The sequence below is a fragment of the Chamaea fasciata genome, unplaced genomic scaffold, assembly GCF_029207755.1.
Source record: "Chamaea fasciata isolate MVZ Bird 193981 ecotype frontalis unplaced genomic scaffold, bChaFas1.0.hap1 SCAF_1, whole genome shotgun sequence".
Lineage (NCBI taxonomy): Eukaryota > Metazoa > Chordata > Aves > Passeriformes > Sylviidae > Chamaea > Chamaea fasciata.
Genome location: NW_027094086.1, coordinates 84,947,785 through 84,975,548, shown reverse-complemented (window position 1 = coordinate 84,975,548; position 27,764 = coordinate 84,947,785). Strand labels below are relative to the sequence as shown.

Here is a 27,764-nt window from a genome sequence, read left to right as displayed (position 1 = left end):
CATCTCCTTATTTCATTCCAAAGATGTTAAATCCCTTAATGTCCCAGGCTGTTATGTTCACTCCAACAGACATTTGCATTTGGAGCTTATACAGCACTTTGTAGTGAGCTTTGCATGGGGAATGCAGAGAACTTAATTTTTTCAGCCATGGCTTTGCTTTTTTCCAGTCCTATATAAAGTGCATTAGATCTAGGGCTTTGGATCTTCATACCCTTCAGTGTGTAACTTATTGCAGGGATCAGTTAATTCAAGGAGAAGTATGTGTGGAAAACGCTGGTAGTATTAGACTCCTGTGATTTCTTTTATGAAGTGCTTCATCTAAAAATCTGTAACACTTGTAGACATCACTAGTTATCTTAAAGCATTATGGAAACCAGACCTCACCCAGCCCATCTCATCTACATTTGCACATGTATTTGGGAATTCAGTGCTTTGGTTGCTCACCTGACAAGGAGTGTGGTGAGGACCATATTTCAAGAACAGAAGTGTCTCCTCTGATATGCCTGTGGTGCTTTGGTGACAAACATAATGCCCCAGAGCTGCACAACCAGTATTCTTTCTGACATAATAGCTTGCTGTTGAGACAATAGTGACACGTGGCGTGGCAGGGTTAGCCCCAAACGGGCTTTTGTTTTTCTCTTTATATTTAGAGAAGTTGCCACTGATTGCTGCCATCCCTGCTCTCCCTGTTTCCTCTCCTGCTCCCGCTCTTGCTGTGTGCTCTGTTCCCCACATGGCCTCTATCCATCACCCCAGTATCAAAGCAGCCCTAAGATCTGGCGCAGGGATGAGAGCCCTGAGTGGGTTGGCATCTGTGCAAATACCCAAAAACTGCTGTGCAGTCATTGCACCATGGCTATGCATGGCTTCTTCGAGGCAACCTGTGGCCAGATCTAGTGTGCACAAGGTGTTCTCAGATATATGCATTTGCAGAAAGACCTGCCACCCCCTTGCTGGAGACTGCCCACTTTTGCTCTTACTTATCACTGCTTAAAGCATGCAGTAGTTTTGTGTTTGTTTTTATTAAAAAAAAGACAGCAGCAAAACCAACCAAATAAAAACGCCTCTTTAATGCCAAAATAATTTTCTGTTCTCACTGAAAAAAAAAAATTGAAAGAGGGGAGAAGTTCACTTAAGTGGAAGAACTGTAGTCCATTTTCCAGAAAAGGAGATCACACAGTACGAGTGTCCCAGCAGCAAATAGCACCTGTTAATCACACCCCAGAGAATTTTGCAGTTAGCTGTTTTCAGACATGTTTTTTAATTAATACGATATCTTAGTTCTGTTGAATTCAGAATGAAATCATGTCTCAAATATTGCTTGTTGCCCTCAACTTCTAGCCATCTGAACTTCAGAAAACTTGCTTCAAATGTTGTGGAGCCCAACTTGTAAATCTTTAGGAGACTGTATATTTTTGATTAACCTGTTTTTTGGAGAGTGCAATATAAGTCAGCTGCATTCTGATGCTTACTGATACTGAAGCATGTGTAGTTTCCCCTTTTTCTGAAGCATTATAAATTGTTTCCGAAATCCACGGGCCAGTTGTAGTTGCCCTGCTTGAGTCAGGACGTGAAGATGAAATACTCTTCCCTCAGCCCACCACCTTTCTGGCAAGATGTGGAAGAGAAACCCAGGCTACTCAATAGTGAAGCTGTGTTACGGGCCACGTTCGTACGTAGGTACAGTCACCATCTCATTTCACAGCATGGTGGGGGAGGGTTTGTGGGAGTTTTTTGGTTGGTTTTTTGGGGGTTTTTTGTTGTGTTTTGTTTTTTTAATTTGCTGCTTTTCTGAGCTGGAAAGAAAGCATTGCAGTGGACTTGTACAAAGCTGCACTACCCTGTCCCAGGAGCTGGCAGACCCTAAGCAAACAGGAAGACACTGATACATGTTTTGAGAGTCAGTAGTTTTTGTGTCAGGGTCCTTTGGTGATACAAGGTAGGCAGTGGAAGTGTGGATAAATATTAACTGACTCCATATGCTGCTGCACAGTCATTAAGTGGTTTATGTGTGAAACCATGGAAGGAAGAGGCTGGAACTGAAACACTTTCTCCTGTTTGTTGTGAAATACCTGATGGTGAGAGATATAATCAAGAGAAACATATTCTTAGAGTGGTTGGATATACACTGTACTCATTTTTTAATTAAGCCTTGTCTGTTGTACTTGGTAGTGCTTGCAGTGGTACAAATATCTGTTTGGCTTCTTTATCATCTGACATGTTTTGTTCAAGCAGAAATGGCATGGTCAGTCACTAAGTGGAAGCATAACCAAAGAGTTGGGTCCAGGCTAACTTGTTTCATAGGCTGTAGGAGTGGTTTTAATGTAAGACTTCTGCTGGGCATACTTTCATTAGCTGAAAATGTTTGCAGATGCTGTGATCATATGGGTCTTTCAATATCAAAAATCACACCCAAAGTTAATTTTCTGGGGCTCTTCTTGATGTTGGCCAGTTAGGTGTCATGTTGCTTCATGTTTCATCTCTATCATTAAAAAAAAAATTAAATTCCAGTATCTTTATAATTACACATTCCTATCTGTCTCTGAAATTAATTGTGCCTTCTTTGCATGTTTCTAGGATGTTAGTGAATAATTGACTACTGAGTAAAAGGGAAGATCCTTTTAACATGCAATTGAATCTGGTGTGATGTATGAAAATTAATGGTTAAGCTTAGAGCTTTAAATGTGATATAAATATTTTTAATATTTGGGCATGAAGATGTCCTTATTAGCAACATTTCAAGCATTGTTATTTATTTTGCATGCCTCTTAATGAATTCAGTTTCCCAGAAAATGAAGCTTAGAGTCTGTGTATTTAAGACCTGTACTTGAACGCAAGGACTCTTGTTACGTTATTTGTGATTAGGTGAAGAAGAGCAAGTCTGGGTTTGGGATTTTTTTCTTCCTCCTTAACATTTTTTCCCTCTTTGTTATGCTTGTGCAGGCATTTGTTCAAATTGAAAACTCAGCTCTGAGTCTTTGTACCTTCTAGGAAGGAAGAGCGTGCAATGATTTTTAAAATAGAAAATATTTTACATCTGCTGCTTGTGTAGTTGGTTTTATATGTTAGCTGCTGATGAGCCAGTAATAAGTCAGTGCAAACCCTGCACGCCTACACTTTTCCTTCTTTGAACACAGCTTGGATATTTTTTGCTCCCTGCTCTCCTCTCTGTGTGGTGAGCTGCGCAGGGAGTTTTCCCATGTTGCAGAAAGATTTGGAAATGAAGTTGCTGCCACACTTCAGATCTTAATCTTCCTTGCTGTTTGCAGATGATTCTTTGCCAGTCAGCTGGGTCAATATTAAAACCAAGCTATGCTGCCTAAAACCTATCAGTGTCTCCAATTTCTCATATCTAGGGTTCTGAAATTGGCTATAAATTGAGTTCCCTTAAAGGGAGGAAGGCCACAAGTGACAAGGCTCAGCCATCTCCAGCCTGCCAGTGAACTGCACTGCCAGCCTGGGGCAAGGCAGGGGCTGATGATTTGCTTTGTTCCGTTTTTGTTTACCAGTGTTTGTCTTCTCCTTTTAGGGGCTTGCATACCACTTTCTGCCAGTCAGGAGTGAATATAGTAATGTGGTTAAGTTGTCCCTGGGTGGTGGTGGTGTTGTTATATCAATGTGTTGTTCTCAGTTCTACACTCTCTAAAAATTAGTATATTTTTTCTGCTTTGATTTTTCTTTATGTGGTTATGCAGAAACGTTGCTGGTGGTACCAGGACAGCAATGGAGGTGGCAGCCTGACAATAAGCTCAGAAATTCTGTCAAATTTCCTCAGCCTGTCTTTGAAATTTTCTTTCAAATCCTCAGCCTTTCTGTATCCACTTGTTTCCATTTCAAAGGCGGCCTGCCTTTTAGTTGACTTTATTTTAATCAAATGCCTGTGAGTACAAGGCTGTGTTGTGGATGTGTTATTTATAGCCTTACAGCGTCAGGTGCAAAGTGATCTGAGCAACAGCTCCTGGTCAGGTTGAAACAAAAACCACCTCAGGGTGAAGGTTATAGGAATGACTTAACTCTGTGTAGACAAAGGTGCAAGAGTGTGATGTCTGGATTTTGGGCTGAGTGAAATTAATTACTGGTAGTGAAACTGTTGGGGGCTGGTTGTGTGCTGTTGGAGCACTCATCCTCTGTAGTTACTGACAATTTACCCTTGGGCAGTGAATGCTGGAAAATACAAGCAGGGAGGTGAGGGCAGGGGAGTGAGCTTTACTGTATGACAGCACGTCTCCATGCCCTGGGAGCTGCAAGCCTCTTGCTGGAGAGTGAAATAGAGGGCAAAAGCTAACAGCTGCTTTGAAAATTTTTTCATCATGGAAAGGTCATTTTTTTATTTCACCACAAGTGAACTGGTTCTGCACAATGGGTGCAAGAAGCAGAGCGAGGAAAATTACGGGACCCTTCCCCACTTGCTGCTCTGGGATAAGGTGGTACCTGTGTCCTCTCCCAGCAATGTGCTGAGATTGTGTACAAATCTCAGGTTCCGTGTGGCCAGGGCTGCTCCCACGTTTGTGATTTCTGATGCAGATGTCTGGCACCTCACTCATCTGAAGCAAGTCAGGGTGTTATGTCACCCAGCCTTTGTGAATGCCTGACATTTCCTCTCCTTTGAGCAAGAGCTGGAAAAGATGTTAGTTTATTTAGAAAAGAGGGGGTTTTTTTGTTGTCTTCTGTCAATTCATACTCTGTGTAGAAAAGATATTCTTGCCTCCTTGTGAAACATCTGACTAAATTATAAATGTGAGGGAGTGGCTGAAGAAATGGCTTAACTGAATTGTTACTTAGTTGTTAGTTTTGTACTCTGATTTCCAAATTCTGTATTTCATTGTAGCATAGCCATATATAGCCTCATATTGCTGTTAAAATAAGCAAGTAGTGATAATAACAGAAGGCCCCATTCTTAAAAACCCAAGCTTAAATTTGGTGTTCTGCATTGAGGCAGGCACTGCTGAAGGAAGGCGCTTTCGCCATGCAAGGCCCTCAGGAGCCGCCTGGAGCAGACCAAGTGCTCAGTGGTTCCAGCCTGAATTCCAAGTTTTCCAGTTCATCCAGCTCTGGCCCTGTTTTTAGATGAGAAAATGGTCGTTAAACCTTCCCTGTGTTTGAGAATGTCATGCAAGTGGACAGAGATGTGTAGAGACCTGCTTACTGTCCAGTGCCAGACAGCCTTGTGCAGAGAAAGCCTCAGCTTTCTTTTTGGGTCTGGAGAAATTCTAATTTTGGTTAGAAACATCACTCAGCAAGACAGGGGAGCAGTTTTTGTCTTCTCTGCTTCTGTAAATGTATGCAAATGTAAGAGAACATTAATTTTAATTTTTCAAATTATGTGTCCGCAGACTTTGTTTCTGCAAAAACAGATCTTTCAGATTTAGTTATGCTTACTTCCCACATAACCCAGAATACCTTTTGGATATAGCTCTTTAGCTGGTAACTTGGTAAAATCTGGATATAAGGTACAAGGTGGTTTTCCTAATTAGACTATGCAACCTGTTAGATAGGTTTGTAGCCAGGAATCAGTTCCTCCTTGGCCCCACAAGTGTTTGAGAAAGTAAGTTTGTAGGTTTGTGGTGTGAATGGTCTGCCCTCCTTTCCTGGGGTCTGCTTTGCCCTTGAGCCATGTGCCTGGTGCTTCTCTGGAGTGTGTTTTGTGTTCTGTTGGATGTGTGGTTACCTGCTCTGGGAAATAGTCAAGCCCCTGAGACGCTCCTGTGGTGCTTATGCCCACATGTTCCTCCCTCCTCCTGTGGGAGGAACAGGTGCCCACAGTGTGCTCAGGTTTGCTGTGTGCCTGCAGGTACAGGGACCTGTCCTGGGAGGTGGTGGTGTCTGAGCCCTGCGTGGGGGTGCTAAGGATCCACTGTCACACCAGGAAAGGCAGGATCAGCCACAAAGGATTTTTTTTCCTCCCATCTCTCAGCATTTTTCTCATGGATAGGAATTCTCATGTAGTTCACCACGTTCCTTTATGTGGTTGAATACGATTAGGAAGCAAACCAGTGTTTGAGTTGAAAATTGTTTCTCAACTCCTGTACTTTCCCAGTTCAGCCCTTTTTTATCCCCTTGCTGGCTCTGCAAGAAGACACAAAGGCAAATTTGGAGACAGTATCTGAATTATTTCTGTTGTGTCAAGCAATGGAATGATTTATTCAAAGCTGAGTGTGGGAAGGAAATCTGATATGATGAGCCAGGAGCAATCCTTCTGTTAATTATCTCTCTCCCCTTCCATGACCACAATATTCTTTCTGTCATTCTTTCTCACTCTCCCATCTTCTATATATTTTTTTCTTGCTACAAAGGGGTGGTAAAAATAGGTGGTTTTTTTGAAGTCCCTGAAGCTGTTCCCTGAGCAGGGATTATCTAACACCACACACCATGCAACCCTTGCATAATAATCAGTACATAAGATTCATGTTGCCATTTATGTGCTATTAGCAATCTAAGTATTGATGCATAAACAAAAATACAAATAATGGAGAAACTGCTTGCAGTGTGCATTTGTCTTCAAAGTCAGTAGCAGAACTTACTGCAGAGAGAACTCTCTAAGAGTTCTCTGACCTTAAGAGTTCCGCTTGACTGTACCTAGGCAAGGTGAAGTCTATACCAGTCTCTGCTGGGTGGTCTCCTAGACAGCGTTACCTCTGCCCACAGCTCTTATCTTTGGCTTTGTACCATCTTAGGTACAGCGAAGCACCACTTCACAGGAGCTTGCATTAGAAACAGAAAATCACAGGGAGAAATAGTTAGGTACTGCTAAGGGAAGTTTAACAATAATTCATTTCATATATCTTCACAATTTTAGCTGTAGCTGGGATGTGTACAAAGTCTATTGCTGCTGTAATCGAAACAAGTGAAATCCGCTTTCATGAATTGCAGCTGGATTCTTTCCAAGGAGCTTGGTTTCCTTTTAATGTTGCGTTATTAATTAGCTCAGCAATTCATTCCAGTTTTGTTTGGAACAACTCAGCAAGTGTTGCCATATTTGAACTCTTCTGTAAGTGGCAGGAGTTTTCTTGAAAGAGGTCTTTCACCGCAGAAAAGTGAGCATACCCATGGGAGGATGGCTTCTGCTCAGGAAGATCCATCTTGCCGGCCTCCATGGAAGGAAGATGTGAGGAAACATGGCCTTTCTCTTTTCCAAAGGTATTGCAAAGCAGTAGGAGGATTTCCATCCATTCAGCAAAAACATTTATCTCTTACCCCAGTTTTAACAGGATATATTAGTATTTGAAGCTGTTGAAGCTACATATTCATCTTGGCTGTGAGAAACTCTTGAATAAACTCACATTTTTCAGGGTTGATTCTGGATAAACTTTGAATCCCAGTGTATGTTTTTGGGTGGTCTGGTTTGGTATTGCACAGACATCCTTAGCACAGCAATTTACATGGAAATATGAGATGCTGGAGGCATTGTAATGCCAATTCCCTTTTTATTGTTCTTTGCTGTCTAATCAGGTTTTACCAAATCAAAGACTTCTGGTACTTAACAGGAAAAAAACTTTCACATGTGGTGTTTGTAAAGATAGCAAGGAAGAAATTTAACGAATATTTAAGCTTTAGCAATTATGAGGTCATTTTATGTTGTATGTGACAACAGCAAGTGAGGAAGGTTCCATTGTGTTCACTTCTCTGTGTGTGCACCTACAGGTGCTAGCCCGCTGAGTTACCCTTGGCTTGAAGCAAAGGTGTGCTTGGAGAGGGCTGGAAAGGAAATGCTCTTTCCCTGACAAGTTTTGTGCACTGTCACTGAGCCCATTGGATTACACTCTTAGCTGCAGAACTGCCCACAAACCAGCCACAGGCAAACCCCACCATACAGAGCACTCTGTGTGCACAGAGTGGTGGAAAGTGTTCTCTACAGCATAGAGAGGATGCATTTAGCATAAGGAATAAAAGCCTGTCACCAAATGCTTGAGACTTGACTTTGACTGAAAAATAGAATTTTCATTGCTTCAGGAAGCAGGTTTTTTCCCAAGGTTGGATGTCATATCTTTTTCACTTCAAAATCAATTGACCAAAAAGAAATTTTCACTGGTCCTTCCTCTTTTTTTCCCTAGAATTTATTTTTTTCTTTCCTTATGGGAATATTACTTGGAAGATAAAAACTCATTGGGAAATGAAAGAGGAAAAACAATATCTGTACTACTTCTAACTGTGCACCATCTGGTTTTGTATCAGGAGATGTTTTCTCACCATCTCTGCATTACCACAGCCTCATTTTTCTTTTTGTATCCTCATAGGATACAAATTAGAGGAGATCTGACCAGGGGCTGTCCTGCCTGTTCTTATTCAGGCCACAGTGGTTGTGTGCAGTGTTTGGCATGGTTCTCTCATGACTGGGTGGGTATCTCAATTCTGTCTGTCTGTCTTTGCCTTCCCCAGACCTGTGTCAGGGTTAATGATGAACCCTGGAGACAGAGAATTGTTAATGTAAAAGTCCCCTTAGTCTGAGTGGCACCTCCTTCTCCAGTGAATGCGTGTGCTGCTTAAGGCACCCGAAGTGTAGCAGTTCATTGGCTCTGCATCCCTGCAGTTCCCCTTTCACAGTGTTCATTAAATATCTATCCAGAGTGCGTGGCATAAATCTTTAAAAACGAGGGTGCCCTGGAGGCCAAATGTGTGACAGGCTCTCACAAAGAGGCTTGCTAATTGCCCTTGATTAAATCGCCTGCACTTCTGCTGGCCCTCGGTGCTGCTTTCAGCCAGTGCTGCAGAGTTCCAGGCTCTCTCCGATGTGGAGATGCCACCTGAGCAATTCGGGTCTCCTGAGATGGGATGGGTTATTCAGGGCATCACCCTAATTTCCACTGATTGCTTCTGACACACAGGGGGATCAGGGGAGGAAAAGGAGCTTAGGGCTTTTGCCTTTACAGTTATGTGAGTGTGTATATATACACATATCCATAAATATGTGTGCGTGTTTATATATTTGCACATGTATGGGGGGTTACAACTGTATTTATGACAGTTTAATAAACAGCACCCGATGTTTGCTCAGACTCTGTGTGTCTATATCCATGGAGGGCTTGTTATGAAATTGACACACGTGAAAGGAGCAAGGTGCTTGCCTGAAGTGCCTCTGGATGTGAGATGCTTCAGACAAGCTGTCTCCTTTTGATCTGAGGGAGGGGGGTGCAGGGCAAACAAAGCTTTATTACAACCTAAAAAGCACTAAGTACATTTCTTGGTCCTCCATTTAGTTTTCTTCCATGCTTGTCTTTTCTGTTTGATAAGCTAGGCTGCAACCAGCTCGAGTCTCCCATGTCAAATTCTTGTTAGCAATATGCAGTTCTGTTGACAACGTGCTCAAATCCAGGGCTCAGTGCATCTATTCACTCATCCAACAGCATGATGGTAATGGCAAAAAAAATCCTCCTTGGAGGAGGACCTCATGTGGGATCAGTGCTTGCAGAGAGAGGGGGCTGCCTTGCTGTCTCAGTGAGCTGGGAAGCGTTTAAAAGACTTGAAACAAGGTGTTAGGCTGTTATTTCTTTGTTCTTGCTTCTTTGAGGACCATCATCCATCTGGAGGTTGCAAACCGAGCTTTTGAAACAGCTGCTGTTGGAATATTGTTTGCCAGTTGGTAAATTAGGAGATGTGCAGACTTCCAGCTATTGAATTCTCTGTTCTTATTTTAAGTAGCTACAATATTGTTAAAAATTCGCTAACAAATACAGATGCAGATCCCTTTCAACTAAAGCATCAAAGAAAATGAGCTCGTCTGATACATCTCACATCAGTTTTTGTTTCAGTTCCTCTCATACACTCCTGTCAAAAAGATGTCAGTAATGATTTAGATCCTGCTAAGAGAAAAGGCGCCAGCTGTTGTGAACAGCAGAGGTGTTAGGTTTGCAAAACACTGCTGTGACCAATTGTACATTTCCTTTAGAGAAAGCCACCTTTTTGAATCAAGAAAGAGTTCCATATATTTCTGTGCAATCTTAGTTTTTTGCAAAAATAAACAAATATTTATATGGGTTTGGAGGGTATGTTAAGGGGGGTAGGAAATCTTAGACTGGAGGTGGATGAGAATTTTTTCTATAGGTGGCAATTAACATATAAAAATGTATGTCATGGTAAAGCTTTTCAATCAGTTTTTAATTGCATTTAAATTAAGTCGTCTTTATACTTAATACTGAATACATCTTTATATTTCTGTATCTACCCATTCCTTGTGGTCTTTGTCACTGCTCTTCAGGTTTCCAGGGGCATTCTCCTTGTGTTATTTCATAATGCTGTTATTCACATGCAGGAACTGTCACCAAAAGTCAATGTTGGCTGGGAGCTGCAGAGATGCTGCTGCTGCTTTCCTCTAGAAGTAGGATAGATGGCAACTGCAGTGCCTCAAATGAGATTTAACATTTCTTTGGGTTTATTACTTTGTGAATGGCAGACAGCGTGGTGTGTTAAAGGTTTCTTATGCAGTCAGCCTTCTGTTTTGTAAGAAGTTGTTTGTCTTGTGCAATGTAAAACTTGGCAAATACAGGTGTCGTGGGATGAAGGGAGGCATGACACGTGCTTCTTTCTCTGCCACCGATGCCCCTTGGGTGACAGCTTTCATCCAGGGCATGGTTGCAGACATCTCTGCATCCCACACACTGGTTAGGCAGCCTCTGCTTGGGATCTCCTGTCCCTGGAGGAGCTAAGGTCAGCTTTGCCCTGCCCTGCCACATATACATTGTGCCTGGGAAGTCCACAGCTCCTGCAGATGAGTTAATGAGGATTGAGTAAACACCCTGTATTGGATCCAGCCTGGCTCCCTGCTTGTGGTCCAAACCCTCTGCCTGTGGGTAGCTAAACACTGCAACTCAGAGGAGAGCTCCTCCTGAAATACCCTAATGCAGTTGAGCAGCACCAGGCCTGAAATAGGGAGGGTGTGTTACTCATTTGTGCCTTACAGGCGCAAGTCAGGCATGTGGAAAGTAAAGAGAGGAAAGGCTACACCTTGTGTTTTAGTTTGATTTTGCATGAGGGATGTAGCTATATTTACTTTTTCCATGCTGTGCCTCTCTGTGAGGCTCCATAGTGTATCTAAAGGGTATTTTGCCTGGCATCAGTTTTGGCACTGTCCCAGTCTTTGTATACCAAATGATCATCTGATCTAGTTTCGATAAGAAAGAGATCTGTTCTGATTAGATATTTCCCTATCAAGATAGCTCCATCCAGTAGATCCAGGCTATCTATTGAGGTCAGAAATTAAGTGTGCTGCTGCACATCTGGTGAGGTGTTGTGCTGGCTGCTTGCCCTGGTGCCAGCCTGATGGCTTTGTCAGCTCAGCTCATGTCAGTGCTCAGGCGACTGATTTGACACATATTAAATGTGTTAATTAAATGGTGGGCTAGCATGTGTTTGAAAGAACTCTCACCAAATTGATGATGTGTAGAAAAGTACCTTTGAAGGAGCACCTGTGTCACTTCACAGGTGTATTTTAGAGTAACTTCTGTCCTGATGTGCTGTTGGGGGAAAATAATGCTATTACTTGGCTGTTGGAGGTTCAGTCTATTACTGTTCTCTTTTCTTGGCAGCGGATTGGATTTCTCCAGAGAGGAAATTAGATTTTTCCTTCCCTTTCACTCTGTCTCTGTCCTGTGCTTACATCAATTGGTGATTGTCTGTGCACTGCAGAGTGTGTGATAACCTTTACTTCCACGAGTTACTTCATTTGCTGTTCCCTAATAAACTGTATTTACACATGATGCTTCTTTCCTTCTGGCGACAGCAAAGGCAATCAAGATGATGTACTCCTTGTCTAAATACATGCAGGAGTGAGTGCTGGCTTAGCCTGGGCCGTTTCAGCCAGGACTGAATCGGAATTGTGCTAATTGACAGCTGAGAAGTGTGCGGAGCCCGTGAATAGGGCTTGCAGCTCTTAGAAATTTGTGTCTAGTAATCAAGGGGAAATTTGTGTATCTAAGCAGATATGCTGGATTTTATTTTCCTGTCCCCCTAGCAGCCAGCTACAAACTTGTCCGGGAGGTACTGATAGTTTTCGCTGCAATTTTATCTGGTCAGCTAGCCAAAAGCTGGCATGGGGGCCATGTTATTCTAGGAGTATCCAGTGAGATGATTTGTTTACAGCAGAAGGCAAATCCCACAGAGAGTGTTGGAGGAAGACAAGGTCCCAGAGGTTTGAGAGAGCTTGGTGGGAATTAGGAAACCCAGCAGCAGCAGCAGGGACGGGGTCACCTCCCAGCAGTCTTCAAGATCACTGTGGCGGAGGTGGCAGAGCTCATGGTGCCAAAAGGGTGACCTCAGGGAGTACAGAGGTGGTGGGACATGCTGGAGGTGCTGAACTGCTTGGGAAACTAAATACTCTTAGAGGTTTTTTTCTTTCCTTTTGTGCTCTGATGAAAAGAGTCCAAATGCAAAATTCTTTCTCAAGGTCGCATCCTGTGCTTGACTTTTGGCTGAGCAGAGCAACTGCTGGAGCTGAGGCAAATACAGCCTTGGTGCTGTGGGCTGTTGCTGACACTGGGAATTTCTGGTGTCCCACATTTTACACCTAAAGTTATGTTGCCAGAGAATTCTCAAATTATCAGTGGTTTTCGCCTGAGTGTCATTTTTTTCCTCCCTTTTGAAGCAGGGGAACATCTCAGAGGTGCTTAGATGTAAGGAATTAAGAGTATTGCGTGTGCAGTAATATGGGGGAAAGTGACAGAAACTGGGGGATTTTGTTTGGGGTTTTTTTAATATAATGTGCAACTGTGAGTCTGAATCTAGAATCAGACTGTCTCCTTGGGGATTTTTCTCAGCGTGAATGCTGTTGGCCAGACTTCAGGTGCTTTGTCTTGGCCATTTTCTCCAAGGGATACTCCTATATAATTACAGTCTTGGTGGCTCACAGATGGAAACTGGGCAGGGAGAGAACACTGGGAAGGCACAAAAGGCTGCTACCTTGTGGTTTCAGATGGAGCTAAAATTTGGGCTGCAAAACAAGAATTTCTTTGTGCTTGGGGTCTGGAGGTGGGCGAGTGAACACTACAGAGTTGTTCAAGCAATGCAATGTAGCCTCTTTTTCCTCTTGATATGCTGTTTGCAAATGACTTAACTTCTTTATTTTTTTTTACATAGAAGTGTTTGCCTTTCATCCTTGTGCAAATATTCTGAGAACAAATGTCAGCGTTTTAAGACAAATGAGAGGGTTTCTGAAATCTGAAACAGATTGTTACTAGTGTGCAAGTGCAAGATCAAGTGAGAAAGGAGATACAAGATGTGCCTCTTAAGTCCTTCCATGGCGGTGACAGCTTGCCTGGTGGGATTTGGAGGAGGTGGGCTATGCAGGGCCGTGCTCAGTGGCTACATGAGCTGATGTTAACCTAGTAATACTACAGTTCTTCCCGGTCTCCTATCTCTATGTTCACAGACTGCTCCTTCCACAGCTGCAGGCGGAGAGGAGGGGAAAAAAAAAAAAAAAACAGTTGGAAAAGGGAGAGAGCAGCATTTCAGATGTCAGGCTGTGGTGTACTTAAATGATTTTACCTCGCTTTCCCATCTTCTTTTCAGAAAAGATTGCCTGAAAAACTGTTGCAAAGGATACCTCAGTTTGTCCATTCCAGTCCCAGGGAGAGAAGCTGTTAGCAAAGACATTTTGCCCTTTCTGATGTAAAGTCCTTGCGCCTTTGTCACCAGTGCCTGTTGCATTTGCATTGGTTAACCTGTTGTCTGACCTGTGGTTTTAGCACGCCTCCCTCTGCTGATGCCCAGGGCAGGGACCTCCTGCACAAGGTAGTGGAGCAGAGTCCCCAGGGCGCTGCAGAGGTTCTTCAGGAGCTCCCTCACTCACGCCCCAGAGCTCGTGGGCATAACAGATCTGGCCCTAGGACCCAGCTTCCACATCTCCCAGCCAGAGGTGCAATATGCTGAGTCTCATGTGTTCAGTGCCTTGTGCCTGGGATGCCTGTGGGGCCCAGCTCTGGGTCACACCTGCGGTAAGACAGCTGCCCTCAGGCTGGGTTGTGCTGCCAACAGTTTTGCCTTAGGGCTTGTCTGGCTTCGGCTTGTTTGTCCACTGCTGCTGAGCACCTACTGACTGTGAGAGAGTCTGTCCCATGTGTCCTGAGCATGCCTGATTTCACTGCCTGAGTACTGCAGGATGGATTTGCATGCAGGATTCAACTTGCCCGTAGGATCGCTCGCCTGACACTTAGGGAAATTAGGTCTCTGAGTTGGATCTGCTGCTCTGGCTGAGCTGCATAGAGTAGGAATGCTGGGCAAGGAAGCAAAATCCTTTACGTGCATGTCTCTTTGCCCACACAAAATTTTCCAAGTAAAGCAAATGGATGTATCTGGGAAGTTTTGGTATTGATGATAATTTCCGTGATTAGTGTGTATGACGAGGGTTTGCTCTGTGCTCCACCAAGTAATTGAGATGGAAACTTTTTCATTGATTCGGGGAGCTGGAGCTTGCTTGCTCCATTTGCCATGGGTGGGTAAAGCTCATCTCAGTCTTGTAGTGGGTTTGTCTGAGTCGGTAGTTTCATCATGTGAACGGGGTGGCAATTGTTGCAGCCACAGAGGCCCTGTGCCTGGGTGGCCCCAGTGTGAGCATCAGCTGAGTGCCTTTCTTGCTGCTAGGGCAAGGTTGCTGCGGAGGGTGGCTTTGCTGCAGAGGTGGGAAAGGGTTGACTGATAGATGCTGGCTAAAAACTGCAGTGCTGAATCTTTTATCATGTAAAATTGAAGCCAGATATGTTGGAAAGTCAGTAGACTGCCCTAATATGTAAAAGATTTCGACAGAGATGTGGTATATCATATGCTGCTGGTGTTGCTTGAAAGTCATGCCCACCCAGCTACAGCAGGGATTATTTTTTTGTCATCTCCAGCTTTTTTAGAGGAAAGAGCAGAAACTAATTATATGCATGTGATAATCCAGAGAAGAAAATAGATGCTAAACAATCTCTGAAGCTATTTTCTTTTTATACAATGAATAACTGCTGCATGTGGAGTTTCTTACTGTGCACCAGTGACTTAATAAAATACACTTTTATTATTTGGTCACTTCTTCCTGACTTTATATACAAGTTGATATCTCAGGGTTTTTTAGGTTTTTTGGGGGGTTTTTTTGTTTGGTTGGTTTTTTTTCACCTGATACTAACCTGAGCAATGCAATTAAAATGCCGAAGCCTTGCGTATCTAATGCAGACTTCCTGTTTCTATAGCAACAAAACTCGACCTTGTACTTAACGAAGGAATATTGGAGTGTGAGTAACTGTGACTTTAAGGTTTAGAAAAAACAAAGAGAAGCACTTCATATTTGGAGATTAGAGAAATAAAACGGAAGTGACCTCTTTGCATAGAAAAAAAATTCCTAGGCTTGGGATACTTCATCAGTAAGAATGAAACCATATTAATGTATTAAGGAGCTCTGTGTTTTAATCTTGTTTACCAAATTAAAATGTAAAAGCTGTTTATAGCATGTGAGAGTCTTTGAGGGCTTTTTCTCCCCCTTTCGTTTCCAAAGCTGCTGTGCTCGTGGTTAGGCTAATGAAAATTTGGGCTGCCTGACAGCAGATACATTTTCCTTTCGTATTGGCAAAAAATCCATTGGTAGTTTTTTTATTGGCTGAAAAGAAAGGGAGCAAAACGTGCGGTGTTTAATCCTACATTTGATCTACAAGCTAGTTCCTGGTCAGTTAGTTTAAATCTGTGTTACAGTGATAAATGCAAACTGCAGGTTAGAGAGTGAATGAAGGAGCAACTGTCATCTCTTCCTATTTTCTTACAGCTTTTCAGTTAAATTTTTAATAACCTTTAAATTCTAATTTAAAACCACCATAGGAAACACCCCATGCAAAAGCAACAGTGCTGACAGCAACAATCATGAATGTTTACAGGCCTCTTTCTGTATCAGCATTCCAATAAGTGCTACACAACAGTTGTGGCAGGTTTATTGAGCTCAAGCATTAGTCTGTGCAAGGGAATGTGGGCAAATGGGAAATACGAAATAGAGGCTTCTATTACAACCTTACTGGAGAAAAAGTTTCCACAGGCCAGTCCAATTTTTGTGTTTGCCATTTCTTCTGTGACTTATTAAAATTTTGTTGTTAGACTGTGATTCTGATAAATTCATCTTCGGACTGAATAAAGATAGCCAGAATTCAGGGTTTAAGGAAACATTTGACCTAGTAAGCTGAGTTTTATCTACTCACTTGTCACAAGACAGCTGAGGCAACCAAAGATGCCAGCGATGGTGGTAAATCACCCCGCAGCAAATGGAAGGATAGGGGGCAGGATAAGACAGATGGGAGGTTGGCTTGTTTGAAAGTTGATCAAGATAAGCTATTGAGAAAAGCAAACCCAGAAACAACATGCTCAGCAAAATCCAGCCTGGAATTGGCTGAGTCGGAGCATATTAAGCTGTGGGCAGGTGGCATCCCATTTGAGCTGGGAGCCTGCATCCTGCTGAGAGCTGTGCTCTTCCACCTCCCAGCAAACTGTTTGGAAAGGCAGGTGGTGTCTCTTAGAAGCGTGAAAAAGGCATCACCCAAGATCTTTGACTTGTGTTTAATTAAACATGCCCTTTTAAAAATAAACACCTTATTATTTGGTAAAATGCTTGTCTAGGCAGAGACTAAAGGAAATCTGGCAATGAGGATACAGTACTTATATGGAAGTTGCAATATTTGCAGCACAAGCACCTGTTAATGGGTTTCTCTAGAGCCTAAATATGGGAGGAAAAAAAATGTATTTGATTCTGCATAGGTTTGACCAAAGCTCCTGAAGGACATAAACTCCCTTCAGGTTTTCTAGAGATGCTCTGAGGGTGTCTCGGCTGGTGGGGGCTGATTGTCTGTGTGCTCTCTGTTTCAGGGATAGAGCTCTGTCCTCCCGGGCACCGGTTCATGATCACCATGGTGGCGAGCTTCATCGAGATGGCGGGGCAGTTCCTCATGCCAGGGCTGGCTGCCCTCTGCAGGGACTGGCAGGTCCTCCAGGCAGTCATCATCTGTCCCTTCCTGCTGATGCTGTTTTACTGGGTGTAAGTATTTCTTCCTCCTGCCAACGAGCTCCTGGTGTTGGACTTGGGAGATGTGCCGCTGTTGGGAAGTGTGTGTGCTTCACAATGCATATGAGCCTTTCCCTTTGTTCTTTCATTCACCTTGTGCAAAGGCTTGACTTTGAAATAAGAAAGAATAATTTCATAATCTGCTGTAGCATGCACATATGATACGCCCTGCAACACGATGGGCACTTGGGAGATGGTCCCCTTTCACTGAGGTGAAATTGTACTTTGTTATTATTCTGGCTGTCACTTCACCTTTAAAGACTAAAAGAGTTCTTGAGAGGATGCATCCCAGCCTTGCCGTTATCAGATTGTGACTGCATGGCTATATTTTCCCTTAATACCTATGTTGTGGCTTTGGACTGACACTGTTGGTTTCTTTGATTCAAGAAGAGTTACAAATAACATCTGACAGCCCTGGAACAAGCACACTTGGATGTTTTGTGTGCATGAGGTAGTCAGCCCTGAACTAGACTTGATTTTGCTCAAATTAGCACATGCTGTGCTGAAGTCTGGGTAGCTGGTCTATGCCAGGCAGTGGCTCGGGACTGTTCCTACAAGGAATTCCCCACTCCCAACTGGTCCCACTCCTCTCTGCCTGTGGCACTGTGGTGTTGGTATGGCTGTCCTGAGAGAAGTAGGATGGCTTTCACCTTGGGAATAGTGCCAGGTCCATCCCGACCACGACTTTGTAAACATTAAAAAAAATCCTTCTTTATTGTTCTGTCTTAATAGTGACACGCAGTGGCGGCATTAAACAGCAGAGGCTTATGACGGCAGTGTTGTAGAAAGCCATAACAATAAGAACACTAACCAGTCTAAAATATTTAGTTATTGTACACTGAGAAAAATGAAGAAAAAGGCCACTACTCTGTGCAGGACCAAGCTTGTTATGCACCATGGGGAGCTAGGCTGCTAGTTCAAATGCCTGACAAGTTACAGCATGTAAAAACTTGTTACAGTATATAACTGTTATATTTTTGTATTAACTTCTTACAGAGCCCTCCTGTGTGGACAGTGGTAACCCCCAGTGGGGATTTCACTGCTTATTCCCAAAGTAGATGTGCCTCAGCATGGGCAAAATATGCACTCAGGAGAGTTACAAGTTCCTTGCAAAATAATGGCAGTGGAGGTGGGGGGTTACCCCTGTATTCCAACATACAACATTAAAATAGCCTCATCTTGACAGTGGTAATCTTGATGAACAATGAAGGGTGTTTTTGTTAATCTGTGAAACTGTTCTTCCCTCCCTTACCTGTTGTATGTTATGCACATGCTGGTCTGCTCCAAAGCTTCATGTAATAATGCCTGCCTGCTGAAATACCTGATGTCCACCACTGGATAAAACACAATATCAAACAGAATATTTACAGACATTTGTGTCCAAAAGGATGGTACAGTAGTATGGAGATGCCTAATGTACATGGGGGATGACATGGAGAACAGGCATCCCTCACCAGTCTTCTGGAGGCCACATGTTTTCCAGGTGGCTTTGGCAGAGTCTTACACATTCCTGTTGAGAGTTCATTCCTGAGTGATAGTGAAAGGGTCGGGAAATGCTAAAAATTAATCTGTAATCTGCAAGAGCTCTGTGGCTTTTTAGCTGGGCAGGGCAGGCAAACCAAGTAAAAAAGTCCCCCTTATCTATTGTGGAACATAGCAGCTTGATAAATAGTGGTAATAGCCCTAGGATCAGGATTTGTGTTGCCCCGGGTTTTTGCATTTGCAGAAATGAACCTTGGTTGGGCTGCCTCTTTAATTATATTGTCAGTACAGTATGTACTTTTCTCCTAGGCTTTTTGCTTCCATCTGTTGCATATTCTCTGGGAAGTGTTACCATTTTATTACCTCTTTCTTTCCTTCCGAATGGAGCGTGGACCCACAGCATGTGTTACAGATGAAGGAAGAAAACTAACTGATTGGTGATAAAAGAAGAACTAGAAAACTGCACTGCTTGTTAATTCCCCATCATGTACTCAAAGCAGTGAGTCCAATAACAGATGCTGTAAATAGCCCCTCCACTGCCTCCTCCTTCCTTTGTACTCTCCTTACTTCCATCTCCTGCTATGTGAGTGCTGTTTGCCCCTCCGGGCTGGGGCTGAGCCCTCTTCCCAACTCTGATTTTGCTCTTCTGTTGGTCACATGCACGTGGCAGGTTAGACTGTCCCCAGGAGGTGCGTGGCTGAGTGCATTGGGAAGCTGGGCATGGATGGGGGAAAGGGGAGAGGCAGCAGATTTGTCTAGAAGGGATAGGCAGATGGGCTTGGATACAAAAGTACAGAGCAGAGGCCCCTACTGGGATCTTAGGTCATTCTGGAAGGGCAGAAAAGTACCCATGTAAGCCAGATGTGAGCCCAGGGGTTTCTGACAGGTGTATAAAGGTAATTTAATGGAAGTTAGACTCCTTTCAAGTGCATGTGTACTAGAGCCATAAGGGAAGGGGAGTTCCAGTTATACAGAGACCTTATTTCTTCTCCCTTGTACAAAGGAAGCTCCTGACAGCATGATGCCATGAATATCAGTAAAGGTATCAATAATTTGGAATAAACTCCTGCTTCACTCTAACCAAAACTGAAAGAAATAGGAGGAAGTGGCTGGTTCTTTTCTGATGCTTTTAGATAGGATTTACTCGCCCCAAGACACAAAGTTTCAATAACTGGGGCTTGTTGACCTGAGGCAGACCCCTGATTGACAACACATTGCAACCTTTCCCTGGGCATCCATTTTCCATCTGCATGGAATCACAGTTCTCCTTACATGTGGTACCTTCCTGGTCTTTGTCAAGGATTCTTCTCTCCTCTTAGGATTTCTTTAACTTAAGATCTTTTCTCCCCAGCATGCCTTCCACTCGTCCCTGTCTCCTCTCCTGTCCCAAGCAGCAGCAGCTGTGGAACAGGAGATGAAAGTTTAACTCTATCCCACCCTCTGTTCTTTTCCTTGACTGTAAAAGCATAGCCCCATGACCTGGAGGTAGCAGACTATCAACCAGCTATGCAAGGGAAATACTGAAGTTCAGCAGGAAGGAGTGCATGCGTTGGCTGTGGTTCACCAGGGACAAACTGTCTGCACACCTTGGAGCAGGAACACTGAAGGGGCTTGGTGTACTGCTCTAAGGGAGACAGGAAACAAAGGATGGAGTGGCACAGAGGAGTTGTGGTCATGCTCTGTTTAAAACAATGCAGCTGATGGGAACTGAAAGGCCAAGGCATGATCCAAAAAGGTGATCAAAAGCTGAACTTCGTCACATTGGCTCAAAAGTGTGGTACTCTTCACACCCCCACATGTGATAATGACTAAAAAATCACCCAAATTCCGATCTAAACATGAAATGACATCACCTGTAACTATAAGTTTTCCCTTCCCTCAAAGAAAACATCATAAATGTAGCTTAATTGAGGAAGGAGGCCGGAGGAGACTTCACCTTTGCATCCTGGGACTGTTGATGGGCTGTATCTATCTGCTCTCTCACCACCTGTTGTGAAAGACCCGAACACTCAGCAATACCAAGTGCTTCTTCAGGAAATTCAAAAAGCAATCTTGTGTTTGTGATCATATTTTCAGTGCTGCTTAGCCATCTCACAATTTAATGCATTTGTCAATGGCTGTAGTATTCATACTTTAAGTATTATTGGTGTGTACTTCTGCAGTCAGTGTATTTATCACCAGCAACCCAAGAACCTGCATTCCTGTTTCTCAATAACTGACACTTTTGCATCTGGCCGTGAGATTTATTGGATGTGACAGGACTTCTGCTCTGGCCGTGAGAGTCCATTGGGTGCAACCAGACTAAGTATGTCACACTGTTTGAGAATTTTTGACCATGGGAGTTCTTATTGAATGTGACTAGACTGATGACGTGAACTCAAGGCAGCTCATGGATTCTTAAGTGTCCCTAAGGAACCTCTCACTGCTCACACTGAGTGATGGAGCACCTGGAAGACGCTGGGCTTCAGCACTTCCAGTCTGAGAAACCTACAGGAGCCAGAAAATAAGAGACATGTTTGTCCCCAACCTGTGATGCCCATCCTGGTGGTTCCTTTCCTTTCCCTACATGTGGGTGGTCATCACAGGAGTTATTGTTTGGAACCTGTAAGCAGACTGTTGAAAATCTAAAACTTACAATCTGGGGACTGAGGCTATAACCTCTCCAAGGCCAAGGATGCAGAGATTTTGCATTCAAAAAATTCTTAGTACTTTTAAAAAATGTTTGTTTGTTTGTTTGTTTGTTTTTTACAAGACTTTCTGCTGGAAAATGTGCCAAATCATCTGTGCAGGATGAGGGGTAGTAAATGAGCTGTCAAGCTGAATGGCTGTCATCATAGTTGTTATATATTTTTATTGGCTGATATCATTTAGATTACAGTCTGCCTGATTTCTCTCCTTTTTATTTCTTCTTCCAAAAATACTTTCCCTGTCTCAGTTGGAGGCTTTGCTAAGGTGTCTTCCAAATTGTATCAGCCCTAAGAGATAGTACGATAATGATGCAATTGACTGCTTAGAGCTACAAGAACTGGGCAGCATCCGCAGCACAGATCAATGCTTTGTGAAGGAAATTTGAGGTTTTATTATGTATTTGAAGTTAAAATTAGTTGTTAAATTTGGTTTTGGTAAGGTCTTTTGGAAGAATAGTAAAAACGAGGTCTTAATATGAAAAAAAATACACTTAGAGTGAGATCTGAAATTTTTCTTGTCTCTAGAAGTATGGGAGGTTTGGGGAGTTTGTTCTAAGAGCTATGTATTTCTTTTGGTTTTGTATTAAAAGAAACAAATTTGCAACAGAAGGGAGAGTAACCACTAAAGCTCATTAATCTGGTTAATATCAGCACTTGAAAGAAACAACTGGATGGAAAATGGACTTTTTTAACTGTATGCCTGTATATATTTTTAAGGCGACTAACGAAATATTTTCTTTAGTAGGGGAAGCTTTTCATTCTAAGAAGTAATTCTTCTCTTTCATCTGTCTTTAAAAGAGAACCCAGATTACTTCTGTCAGCTGTTTTCTTTCTTTGGTCTGAATTACCACGTGTGAACTACGGATCTCATTCACTCCCTTCTTGGCAGCAAATATGTACTGCAGACAGCGCTACCTCTTCCTCTCATTTCTTTCAAGTTATATTAATGGACAAAGCACCTGTAATATGTTATAAAATTCCAGTGTGTCATATTTTCATGTGATAGGATACTTCCTCTATGATTTGTGAATCATGGTAAAAGGAAATATCATAAATTTGCACATTCTGAATCTGTTTTCCCTCTTTTTTGTTTCATAAGTTATTCTTCTGTATTTTGAAATAATTACATAGCTTCTGGGTGGTTAAATGAGCAGCTAAAACTCTACCAGTTCATCCTCTGACAGAAACTTGGAAGCAGCCCTAACCTATTTTCCCTCTTTAAAGTATTTTCCCAGAGTCTCTTCGGTGGTTGATGGCTACACAACAGTTTGAGGCATCCAAGGAACTGATCCTTCAGTTCACACACAAGAACAGGATGAACACAGAAAGCGACATCAAAGGAGTGGTGCCCGGTGAGTTGGATAGACCACTGCAAATCCCTCAGCTCTTCTCTAAAGGCTGCACGTAACATTACTGCTGAGAAATAAATTATCTATTTATTGCCTCTAAATCATCTCATTCATTCGTTCATTCATTCATTCATTCATTCATTCATTCATTCATTCATTCATTCTGCTTTTCTTGAAAATCCATTCCAAACTCCAGCACTGTGTTAAAAACTACATGGCCTGTTGAACAGTCCTAGTAATTATAGTCTTGTCTTGCAGTGCCGTGTGTCTTTAGAGACATCTCTTGAAGAATTTTACCATGGCTACAAGAGTGCGTCTTCAGCTCTGTGTGCCTCTGGAAACTGTGTTTTAAGGAAGCTGCTTGCTGGGATCCTGCCCATCACCCAACACTTACTCTGTTGGTTTGGAGAAGCAGCAGCACTCAAAACCCCTATTCTAAAGTGCCAGCCCCGTAGGAAACCTAAACCACATTAGAGTTTCTCTTTAAAGCTTTGCACCAAGAGCTGTTTTGCTTTCCTTTCCTGCATCACCTGAGTGATGTTGCTTTAGGGATGGGGGAATTGCTGCAAGTGACAGTGGTAGGATACAGTTTTTACTTGAGAGTTGAAAGTATCAATTCCTTGGTTTACTGATGCTTTTAGAAAGAGTCAGCTGCCCTCATCACCAAAATTGTCACTGAAATAGCCATGATCCTGTCTTGCAGGTTGCTGTGCAGAAGAGACTCTGAGCATGTGTGCACGTGTGCTTGTCTAATTACAACAAAGGCAAATGCCTTCTGGATCTTTATATCACCAGTGCTCCTGTCAAATTTGGTTCAGGCTTCCCTTTTCCTTCTCACAGGCTTGATTCTGCCCATAAACGCTCATTTTGCGCTGTCATTTGCAATCTGTATCAGACTACCCACTTGTCAGAAAATGGTGGACACATTTGCCCCACTTTTCCAACACTACCTGCTCTGACCCCAGGGGCTGCAGGGGAACCTCAGTAGCTCTGCCAGTGGGTGGAGGTGATGCTTCTGGACTTGTCTGATCCTTGTCAAAGTTCTCTGGGGTAACCGGAGTTTCTGTCAGTCAGTGTTAAAGGCATCAGTCAGCACTGGAACAGGCTTAATCCAGGCTAGAAAACTGTCACCATTAACATCAGTGCCTAGTGAATAAAGCAGTCTCCATCAGTGAGGGAAGAAAGGCACAGTTCAGGATCTCTGGTGTGCATGCCCAGGTCACCAGTGTGATTTTTGGTGCAGTCTGCACACTGGTGTTAATTAGCTGGCTTGCATGTATTTGTGTCTGGGGTTACAGTTCCTGGATCTGCATCGTGCAACATGGCTTTGCAGTGTAAATGCCATTTCTCTGGTAAAGTTCTCAGAAGCATGAGGGGTGTGTGAACCATCACTAACCTGTTGATCTGCATCCCCCACAGCTCATTTTTGCAAGTCTTCCTCAGAAAAAGTTACGGATCTTGAGAAGAGATGGGTCCCTGAGCCACCAACTGGCCTTGGAGTTTCCCATCCAATTCCTAAATTTGGCTTTTGTCAGTCAGTTTCTTGAATTTGCAGGTGAAATCAAATGTGTTTTAGGGAAAAGAAAAAACAAATTACCTGAGTTTCCTTTAAGGAAAATAATAAAGACACAACTGTGTGCTGGAGGAATTTATTTAAGCCATGTATAATGATATTACCCATGGAGGAATGCTAAATGTCAAAATGGTTTTTATGACTACTATTTGTGACTGATTACTTTTCTCAGCAGTTTCATGGTAGGAGTACACAGGAGTACACTCCTGTTTAAGGAGGCTGAAAAAACAGAGCATTATTTTGCATCTTGATACTGTGGATCCTCTGACTGCAAATACACTTAGACATAGCAGTTGTCAGTACAACACCATTTGCAATTTATAAATTATTCAGAACATGGCCATTTCTGCCTCCTTGTTGATGATGAGATTGTTGAGGTTTTTTATTATCTCTTCCCTCACTTTTTCTCGTTAAACTCTGGAACCCCACACTTCAAGGCTTTTCTGATGCAGCCCTGGAGGAGAGCTGCATTTCTGTAGGAAGAGTAAGAGAGGAACAGCACCAAAAGAATGAAATAAGATTAACTACAAACTACTGAGGGGAGGACCACCTCTCTTGTTCTGGGTGCATGGGGGACGTTGATGGTCTGAGTGAGGACAGGAGATAGTAGGATTCTTGAATTAAGAATGTGGTCAGGCTGCAGGCCTTGTATCTTGCAGTGGGTCAGGAAGGAGGAGGAGACCTTTCTCTGCTCTTGTGTGCTGTAATAAAATGCCCATAGTTGTTCTAGCATGGAATGGGTGAAAACCTGGTACTTGTCTGGGAGAAAGAATGCCATTGAGCCTGATGCAGATATCCCTTGTTTTCCCTTGATTCCATTGTTGAGCTTTCCAATCTGTGTGGAGAGATTTCTTTGTTTTCCATCTGAAAGGGCTGGAAACTGTTTTGCTCTAGTTAGGGGCCATTGTGTTGCTGTTTATTATTCCTTGCTGCATTGTTGTAACAGCCTCCTGTGACTGAATTACTCCCTATGCATTTAAATGATAAACTGCTCACTTGCAGTCCCTTCCAGCTGAAAATCCCACTGTAACTTTACTCATACATACCAGTCAAATTAGTGTATCTGATAGATCATTACAGGAGTTACAGGAATTTCATATATACCTATTCTGGCTCTTCACATGAGTTCCATAGCAAAAAGAAGACAAGTATTTCTGGGATGCAAGAAGATTTAATTTTGAATTGTTCTCCAAGCAATGAGCAGGCTGATTTTCCTTTCTGAAGAATCACACCATTTCCATTGCCTGCTGAAAGCTTTTGCTCGTCCATTTGGCTATGCTGCCTGTAGTGGGGAGTGCCACTAACCATGTGTAGGGCCTCTGCTCCATGGGGAGGTGGCCCATGTGGGGAAAAAAAAAAATGAAGCAAAATTTATCTGCTGTTTTTGACAGTCTTTGGGTTGGAGAGATTGCCAGTGCTCTCCTAGGGGATGTCTCTAAAGACAACAACTAAAAGTCCAGACAATGATGCAGCTGAAAGGTCCAGCAGCTGCCATAACAACCTGTGCCAGGAGAAAATGAGGGTGGGCAGCTGACGGGCAATGCCCAGCTAGAAAGGTGGAGTGGGAGTGTGCTTCCATGGGAAACAAATTAAAGTGAGACAAGGGATGTTGGTAGGAGTCTAGAGTGCTGTAAATTTACATTGCCCTTTTCTTCAGTAGCCTGTCCCAGGGCTGGTGTTGGTTGCATAAAGGGACCTTTCTCCTCAGAAGCTTTAAGTGGCTTTGTTTTTGAGTGCTTTGTGTACCTTGTGATTTTGGGCAGAAATAATTTGCCTTTATAGTGAGATTTTTGGGTTTATGTGGTTGCATTTTCTTCTTAAATGCTGAAGAAACATAGGTGAATTAGACTTGGTTAAATTACCCCTTGTATGTTTTGACTCAAAATTTCACCAGTTGGCTTCAAATTTTACCCTCTTTTAGAAATAAAAGTTTAAATCTGTTTTGGCATCAAGGAAATTATTTTTATTCTACTGTGTTTTGAAATGTCATTTCAAAAACAGGCTTGCTGAATTTTGTTGACAAATGTTTCAAAACATTACCCAAAAAAGTCAGCTTCAGTCATGAGCAAATTAAACATTTTGGTAATATTAATTCAGTATGGATTTTTCACTACCAACTTCTCTAGAACCATCACTTCCTTGATCCCCTGTAGAATGAGGACCTAAGATATATTTCAGTCTAGCTGCAGGACAGTCATTTTGACCTTAGTGTCATAAATGCTAAAGAAGTAAGAAGATTGTTTAACAAACAGGAGGAAAGAGTGTTTAGGGGAGATGGAAATCCTAAAGCACCAACCATCCTTACACCTTTTGAAGGTGTGTTACACTTTAGGTGGTTTTCATAATTTTGATAGAATGCATTCTTTTTCTTTGTGTGGGGTTGAAAGGTCTGTTTGTTGCCTGGAACAGATTGTCTGCTGCCAGCTGACCTTGGCTGCACCAGCACCCAGCCCTGCCGTGTTTGGGCATCCAGGAAATGCTCCACTTGAGACCCTGCTGTATCAGCAGCTACCCAAGTGTCACACGTGGTGCTTCCATGGAAACCCACCCCTGTGTGTTTCTCTTTGGTTTCCCCTGTATGGGGAGACATTTCAGGTGTTCCTTAACATGAATATAACTGCCTGGCCAGACTGAAAAACAAAGCTCCCTTTTTTCTCATCTCTGGATGGAAACACAAACCAATGGTGCTCCTGTGGGCAGAGAGGTTATAGCTGTTCCTTCCCAAAATTCCCTTCTAAGCTTAGAGAAATAATACTGATGTAATCATGAAAGGTGGACAGCAAAGGTAAAGCACTCAAATAGCTGCCAGTACTTTAGCATGCAGGACACAACATGAAGAAGATGAAGGGTTATGCTGGTGATAAGTACTCTGTGTGTGTATGTGCGTGGATTGCAGTTAGGAAGGCTGTGGTTTTCAGGGAGTTTCCCTCTGAAGAAAAAAATTATCTTTCACCTTTCTTGCTGCTGAACAACATGCTGCCATTGCTTTTCTTTAAACATAAGCTATTTTTCTGTTTTGTTCTGGTATATATATATATTTTTCCTAAGCATGATGCTTGAATCTATGTGATTATATGCATTTTCCTTTTCCACTGACTAAATAGCAGAAGGAAGGGTGAAAATGCCTTGCATTTGAAAATCTCTTTCTCTATCAAGCTTTACTCATAACCTTAGACCATCACACCTATCACTACACTACTGGTTTAGAGCTTGTGATAGATGAAGAGTGCATTAGCTGGAGAAGAAAAGCAAGTTTCCTGGCTCCATAATGTATTATGGAGATTCCATGGTGATAGTGAAGTACAAACCTACCAGATCTCCTCCTTTGCCAGATCCAGTTTCTTGGGTGTTTAATGGTGTTAAACTTAAATGCTCCATGCAGCTCACAGAGGGTGGTCAAGTAAACGTGGGAAATGTAGTTAAAACAGTTCAAGGTGCTGTTTGAAGGCTGTGTGTCAGCCACAGAGATTTCTATCTCAAAATTTAAAAAAAAAAAAAAAACCAGCCAGTGATTTCTGTTGTCCTCTTGTACGTTAAATCAGTTTCAGGAGGGTCTGGGTTTCTCTTGTTGTCCAGCAGCAGGAATTGATGGAGTTTGTGCAACTCTTTCAGGTTGTGCTGTACATGATAGTGATTAACAAGAATAAAACTGGTCAGTTAGGTCCTCTTCTCCT

At 42.7% G+C, this 27,764-nt stretch overlaps 1 protein-coding gene across 4 annotated transcripts in view; it reads left to right on the top strand.

Annotated features, from left to right (window-relative positions):
- The window catches only part of SLC22A23 (solute carrier family 22 member 23), a 110,561-nt gene that overhangs the window by 58,310 nt on the left and 24,487 nt on the right, over positions 1-27,764 (top strand). For 3 of the 4 annotated variants that reach the window (XM_066187425.1, XM_066187416.1, XM_066187434.1), the window contains exons 4-5: positions 16,804-16,972; positions 22,393-22,520. In XM_066187425.1, the coding sequence (XP_066043522.1) occupies positions 16,804-16,972; positions 22,393-22,520 (297 nt within the window). Of the gene's footprint in view, positions 1-16,803; positions 16,973-22,392; positions 22,521-22,775; positions 26,234-27,764 lie in introns of those variants that run through there. The other variant, XM_066187445.1, reaches the window with a different exon arrangement.